The 7,905-nt window shown below is 43.4% G+C and overlaps 1 protein-coding gene across 1 annotated transcript; it reads right to left on the minus strand.

Moving 5' to 3' along the window:
- Positions 1–387: 387 nt before the first annotated feature.
- LOC142741028 (cyclin-dependent kinase 5 activator 1-like) lies at positions 388–2,072 on the minus strand. Its single transcript, XM_075850431.1, has one exon. The coding sequence runs from the start codon at positions 2,059–2,061 to the stop codon at positions 1,234–1,236; it is 828 nt and encodes a 275-aa protein (XP_075706546.1). The 5' UTR covers positions 2,062–2,072; the 3' UTR covers positions 388–1,233.
- Between the last annotated feature and the right edge of the window lie 5,833 nt (positions 2,073–7,905).

The following is a 7,905-nucleotide window of genomic DNA, read 5'->3' on the forward strand; positions in this document are numbered from 1 at the left end:
ATAGCAGTGGGGCACCCGCCCATGGGGGCGTTTTGGTGGGAGTTATAGAGCAGCTTACACACCCTCCAATGTTAGGGTTTATAATGGCAGATAGGGAGGACAATCTTCCTCTTTTGGCTGTTACCACTCAGGGATTTGTATTGCCAAAGAATCGTGTGTACACTTACCTGTTTTTCCCACCCTCCCTCCCAATTTTTTTCTCTTATGAAAAAAAAAAAAAAAGAAAGAGAAATTATGTATATATTTATAAAAAGAAAAGAAAAGAAAAAAAAAGGATGTTAAAAAAAAAAAGTGGAATAACACAATGGAAAATAACGGTTTTAAAAAAAAAAAAAAAAGCTAAATGATTGATGAAACTAAGAAAGGAAACCGCATACAATTTGGCTTTTGTTATGTTTATTCATGACACTTCAATGTTGGAGTCCAATATGTTGTTTGATGGTCTTTTTTGGTTGTCATTGTTTTATTTTCTCAGAGTGTTTGTGGATTTTATGTCACAGCAGGCGCTATTTGTGGAAAAGTACGACCTACAGGCGGGCCTTAGGCGGGCTGGCATACGGGTTCATTAATAATGGTTTACAGCTATATATTTTGAAAATATTAAATTAATAAATAAATAAAGCTGTGGCCGACCGTCCATGTCAACCCACGTTTAAAAGTTCAGTGGTAGTTTGTCTTGTTATTTATAGCAAAAGGTTTTAGTCTAACCTAGCGTGATAAAAGGGTAATATGCACACAGTCCCTAGTAGTAACATGACAGCATGTACCCAAGTAGTAACATGACAGCATGTACCCAAAGTAGTAACATGACAGCATGTATCCAAGTAGTAACACGACAGCATGTATCAAGGACAGAGATTTGTAACTTTGGCGCTGGCTCCTAGACCTGACTAAGATTGGTCCAGACATGGCAGAGGGTGGGGGGAGTAGTGCACATTTTAAAACCTCGGTCTTGAGTACCAAGTGTCCCTCCCACTGCATGTAAGGCCAAGAGACTGCTCTACAGGAGTGCGTACTCATGGACTGCTCCACTGAGACTGATCCTTGCTGATAGAGACCGGCGCTGGGAGAGTAAATTACATTTGAGAGCTCTGTTGTTGGCCGATTACATGTCACTTCCTGGCAGTTTGTAGAGACGATGGATCCAGGAAAAGGTTTTAGTTCTTTAATAGCTACCACAAACTGAAGCTTCGTTTCCCATTGGAGTGGTGTCTATTTTTGATGGAATATTGTTCAGAGATATAAAGTGTAGTATGATCCGTGTGAACTTTCCTCTCTGGCCATCATTCCAGGTAGTCCACTCATCAGAAGATTTTCGTTTGCTTGTCTTCCTTCAGCTCTAAGGCTCACAAACATCTGACTGTAATACTTTGGGTCAGTATTGAGACGCATCATCTTTGAGCTCATGTGTGCAATGATGGACAGACATTGGTACCAAAAGGTCTCCTTTCTGCCGTCTACCAGGAAGGGACCTAGTGGGTAGGAGATCTGGTGTCCCATATAGCAATATGACACATACAAGCATGTTAACAAGGTTGCCTTTAGTTCTTTCTCACTTCTTATCTCGGAAGAGATGAGATCTCGGCAAAGCATGTACAGGAACACCACAGTGCCTGATGTTAAAAATCCTTGGCCCTGCCATCCTTGAAGGAGAAGTTGTCTGTCTATGCTTGTTATCCACTCTACTACATCTATTGGGGAAAGGTGATACAGCTGGAAGCATCTCCGGCACAGAAAGTCTGCTAAACATTTTAGGATCTTCTTGGTGTATGTGTGTAGTATGATGCGCTGTGGAACATTAAATATTTGTTGCTCTTGAGTGGACACTTGATCTTTGAGGACTGGATATTCTGAGTCCATCTTGACACTTGGTGGCTTAGTAGTTGTCAGAGTCTCCTTCAGATCAGCACTGATGACTGGAGTAATACTATACTTGCAACTGTTACTTGGTTCGTGGTGGTTTTTTCCTTTCTTTGTTTTCTGTGTGTCTTCATGGCGGCTCACTCTTACTTTGCTCTTTACATTGGGAACCAGCTTGCAGCAGCTGAAAGCTTTCCCCATGATTATTGAAGTCTAGATTCTGGATTCTATTTCTGTAGATGAAGTTACAACAGATGATTATTTCTTAGTTATGAAAAAACACATAACAATATTTAACCAAATGTAGGAAAAAAAATGGAACCTTTTATTAGAACACGTCTATGCCTATGGGCAGCTCAGCCTTAAAAGTTGTCTGCTCTCATGGGTCATGGGTATATGCAGTGTGCTGTGAATATGCACAGATGATGCCAAGGTTTGTATTCCAGAGGAGAACAAGGCAAATCCCCAAATAAATTTTGTTATTATGGTCTATCCCTAGAAAGTCAAAAAAGGGGACTTTTCTAATGTAACTGGGGCTGCAGATTTACAGGGTATATGAACCCTGTTATAGTGACTATTGTCCCTGTTAGGCTACGTTCACACAGGGCGGAGACACTGCATAAAGGTACACAGCGTATCCTCCCTGGCGGTTGCAGGGAATTCCGACTGAAAAAAAATCACACCAAATTGTGGTTAATTTTTTCGTCCAGAATGTCGACTGCGGAAAACTGCTCGTAAAAAAACAACAACACATACTTACCCTCTGAAGTCTTGCAGACCAGCTTCCTAGGATGACGCTTAATCCCATGTGACCACTGCAGCTTGTGATTGGTTGCAGCGGCCACATGGATGGAAAGGTCATCCAAAGAGGCCAGGCTGGACGAAGAAACACAGAATTCTGGGTAAGTACACACTTTTTTTGCGGCGGAATCGCTGCTATTCCGCCGCAAAAAAACGCATTATCTGCTACTTGCTGCAGGTTTTACTTCCCATTGAATTTAATGGGGAAATCCCACAACACAAAAGCAGCGATTACGAAAATACAATTGACATTCTGCAGATTAAGAAAACCGCACCGCAGGTCAATTTCTGAACGTTTTTTTCCACTTATCATTTACGCAGTGTGTGAAGGGGATTTGGTAGAATCTCATCCACTTTGCTGCTGCTGTATTATGCTGCGGATTTTACACAATGAAATTTGTTGCAGAAAATGTGCAGTATTTACGCTACGTGTGAACTTACCCGTAGGGCTGTGCTGGGTCTAGTTAGACCTAGCAGCAGCCTCCTTCTACCGGCATCCCGGCGATCAGGTGACCAGTGTGAATGTGAGTACAGAGAAGACAGTAACCTACTCTCCAGGGTCCCTGACAGTCACTGACTGCAGACCACCGACATTCAGCTGCCCAATTGTTTGGAGAGCAAGCTTAAACCTGCGCCGTATATATAAGGTGGGCGGTCCTCAAACGGTTAAATATGATAAAATATGTAAACTTGTCAACGTATTCTACATAGATAACGTTTAAATAGTTTTTTTTAGAAAAATATTTTATTAGTATCACTTCCAAATACTAAATTATCAAGAAACCCCTGAAAAATCATAAATTGACATTCTGATCCTAAATTCTTTTCCATTTAGACCATGTTTGCTTATATTTCAATAACTGCCCTCTTTCTTCATAATACATTTTCTCTGAGATAATCGGTTTCGTCATTCTCCATATCCTACTACGAATAATTCTTCTTGCCATTTACAACACATTCAATGTTAATACAGCCTCTTGTCTCCCTTTTATTTCCATATTAGCTCCCAGAAGATGATTATTTCATCCAGAAGGATCCGTATTTTACAGTTTCTATCTACGGTATCTCGGCTATACGTTTTCCCCAATAAATATGGAGCTTGGGGCAGCGCCACGGTATATGGACCAAGTCCACATTTAGGTTTGCACATCTTGGACAAGGGTATTCACCTCCGGGATTAAACATTTTGACTTCTTTGGTGTATAATAATACGCATCATGTATTATGAATAGCTGTGAAATTCTAAATACATTATCTCTAGTGGTTGCTGGCATCATTTTTAGCGCATTGATCCACTTATCATTATTTAGTGTATCCACCACCCTATTCCATGTAATGAAGCTCTTCTTCACCTTATCTTCTGTATCACTACAATTTAACATAGAATATATTTTTGCCACCATCTTTTTCTAGTTACAGAGTGTATTAAGAAATCAAATAGTTTGTGGTTATACAATCTGAATTCTCTCTTCCCATATTGTGACCTAATATCATATTGTACTTGTACGTACTGTAAAAAGTGTATATCTAACACCCCATATTCTCCCATAATCTTCTCAAAAGACTTAACCACCCTATTATTAAACCAGTGCATCATAAATGTAGCCCCCTTATCATTCCAAAACTTAACCCCTTGTAGAATTTCAGCGTCTGTAAATATATCACCCCAAACTGGGGTAAAAGGTAAATAGCCTTTAATCCCTAGAGTTTTATCCCTCACCCTGTCCCATATTCTCTGAATCATTCCCCAGTAATATTACTCCCCAATCGTGAGAGAATATTTGCTTCCATGCACATCACCATGCAGATTTTTTTTCCCTATTTAAAGAGGCTCTGTCACCAGATTTTGCAACCCCTATCTCCTATTGCAGCAGATCGGCACTGCAATGGAGATAAGAGTAACTTCTCTTCACAACGCCCAGCTTCTGGCAGTGCAGACACAGCGTGTTCTCGAGAGATCACGCTGTGACATCACTCACTTCCTGCCCCAGGTCCTGCATCGTGTCGGACGAGCGAGGACACATCGGCACCAGAGGCTACAGTTGATTCTGCAGCAGCAACGGCGTTTGCAGGTAAGTCGATGTAGCCTCTGTCGCCTGGTGCCGATGTGTCCTCGCTCGTCCGACACGATGCAGGACCTGGGACAGGAAGTGAGTGACGTCACAGCGTGATCTCTCGAGAACACGCTGTGTCTTTGCACTGCCAGAAGCTGGGCGTTGAAGAGAAGTGGATGATACTTCTATACACAACGCCCAGCTAGTAAAAGAAGTAAAAACGCCCAGATGTAACTAACACAATACACGCCCAGTTGTACTTTTACTTTAAACACGCCCAGTTGTACTTTAGAAAGCCTCATTTACATAAATATAAAAATGGTCATAACTTGGCCAAAAATGCTTTTTAAAAAAAAAAAAACGTTACTCTTATCTACATTGCAGCGCCGATCTGCTGCAATAGGAGATAGGGGTTGCAAAATCTGGTGACAGAGCCTCTTTAAAAATTCAACTGCCTTTACACCATTCAGTAATCCTTTATCATAATCTACCAATTGTGCTGGTTGGGTTGTAAAGTAATAGAGCTAAAAGTTGGATATTTTAACCACCCCCTTCTCATTTGGCAATTTCAATATCGATAGTAAGACACCTAGATCTTTTACCACCCCAAATCAGATCAATTATAATTGCATTAATAGTTCTAAATTATTTACCGGAAATCCATACTGGACAGTTTTGTAAGACATATAATCCCTGTGACAGGATCAATATTTGTACCAGTAAATTCTGGCCGCCATAGAAATTGGGGGTTTACACGACACCTTAATCTTTCCTCTTACTTTTAGAAACCAGGGCATCAAGTTCAAGGCGAGAAAACCTTGTACTTTCTCTGAAATAGTTATTAGCAGGTATTTGGTCCACAATCAGTATATTTGATGGTAACTTTAAGTATATAGATACCTTATCCAGCAATCCTTTATTCTGTAGTAGACCAGGAGGTCCTCTCTTCTGGTTCAGAAGATTGTGAAATGTATATTCTCTAAAAGTAGTAAGACAATAGAGATAACATGGACACTGCACACTGAGAAGCGTGAAGTGTATGGTAAATCTGCGGTGAATCACTTGGATCTAGATGTCAGTGTTCTAGAACAATGTATATCACAATGGCAAAGGAAACTTACTGGTTACTATGACGATGCCAACTATGCTGTAGAGTTTCTATTAACGGGGCAGTGCAGGATTAGAAAAACATGGCTGCTCTCTTGTAAAAACAGTGCCACTCCAGTCCACAGGTTGTGTGGGGTATTGCAGCTCAGCCGATGAACTGCAATACCAGACACAACCCGTGGACATGTGTGGTGCTGTTTCCGGAAGAAAGCAGTCACTTTTTTTGTAATTCTATGTAACCCATTTAAGATTCTTTAGAATGTTTGTGTCAAGGATAACATCCGCGCTATTAGGACTTTTGAACATAATAGAAAGTAATTTCCGCATTATGGGCCAGAGCAGAGAGATGCTAACAAACAACAGCTCTTGCTCTTAATGATTCCAGCTGTCTATGTATTACAAGGTCGGCCTTCAGTGTTGGGCTGGGATGATTCCCCAGTAGATAGGGCCGCCACGTTTTACTGGCTAACCATTTTAAGGAATCCTCCATATCTAGTAGATCTACCGCACACTAGGCAGGTCTAGAACACGCCTCTGACGCAGCCTGCCAGAGAGGAGCAGGAGAGCGCGCCACTGCGTGTGAGTGACTTGCTGCTGTACCCCAGAAGAGCAGGAGGACATAGGCAGGGGCGTAGCTAGGGGGGGGGCAAGCGGGGCATGTGCCCCGGGCGCAGTTCGGAGGGGGCGTCAGCGCCACCTCCTCCTGCACTATAATTGTACCTGTGTCGCAAGGACACAGGTACAATTAGAAGCAATGAATGACAGGGCACGTTTCGTGCCCGGCAATTCAGCACCTCTCCACGAATGAAGCGACTGGTACCTTTTGTACCAGTGACGCTTCCGTCGATGAAAGGCGCTGACTGACTGGCAGGGAAAGTCATCCTGCCCAGCCAATCAGCGCCTTTCATAGACGCTGTGTTCAACCCCCTGGAGACCTGCGCAGAAGAGAGCAGGTCTCCATGGCTGCCGGACGGCGTGGGAGCGGGAATAAGGTGAGTTTGAATATCTTTTTTTTTTTTTTAATTGCAATAGAAGTGTGCGGCTGTATCTGCGGGGGGGACTTTGTCTACACGGGGGACTTTATCTACGGGGGGTGTCTATCTACAGGGGGACTATATCTACAGGGCTGGGCTATATACAGGGGGACTATATCTGCTGGGCTATATACAGGGGGACTATATCTACAGGGGGACTATATCTACAGGGGGACTATATCTACAGGGGGGCTATATACAGGGGGACTATATCTACAGGGCTGGGCTATATACAGAGGGACTATATCTGCTGGGCTATATACAGGGGGACTATTTCTACAGGGGGGCTATATACAGGGGGACTATATCTACAGGGGGGCTGTATACAGGGGGACTATATCTACAGGGCTGGGCTATATACAGGGGGACTATATCTACAGGGGGGCTATATACAGGGGGACTATATCTACAGGGGGACTATATCTACAGGGGGACTATATCTACAGGGGGCTATATACAGGGAGTGGGCTGTCTATAGAGCACCATATACAGGGGTGGGCTATATAGTATATAGCCCCCTGTAGATATAGCCCACCCCTGTATATGGTGCTCCATAGATAGCCCACCCCAGAATATAGCCCCCCCTGCAGATCTAGTTGCCCTGTATATAGCCCACCCCTGTAGATATAGCCCACCCCTGTATATAGCCCCCTCTGTAGATATAGCCCCCCTGTGTATAGCCCACCCCTGTAGATATAGCCCCCCTGTGTTTAGCCCACCCCTGTATTAAGCCCCCCTCTGTAGATATAGCCCACCCCTGTAGATATAGCCCACCCCTGTAGATATAGCCCACCCCTGTAGATATAGCCCACCCCTGTAGATATAGCCCACCCCTGTAGATATTGCCCAGCCCTGTGTATAGCCCAGCCCTGTAGATATAGCCCAGCCCTGTAGATATAGCCCAGCCCTGTAGATATAGCCCAGCCCTGTAGATATAGCCCAGCCCTGTAGATATAGCCCAGCCCTGTAGATATAGCCCAGCCCTGTAGATCTAGCCCAGCCCTGTAGATCTAGCCCAGCCCTGTAGATCTAGCCCAGCCCTGTAGATA

This window comes from Rhinoderma darwinii, chromosome 2 (genome assembly GCF_050947455.1).
Source record: "Rhinoderma darwinii isolate aRhiDar2 chromosome 2, aRhiDar2.hap1, whole genome shotgun sequence".
NCBI classification, from domain to species: domain Eukaryota; kingdom Metazoa; phylum Chordata; class Amphibia; order Anura; family Rhinodermatidae; genus Rhinoderma; species Rhinoderma darwinii.

Excerpts from the sequence above, each read along its gene's own strand:
- LOC142741028 (XM_075850431.1), bottom strand. The coding sequence starts at position 2,061 with ATGGGGAAAGCTTTCAGCTGCTGCAAGCTGGTTCCCAATGTAAAGAGC.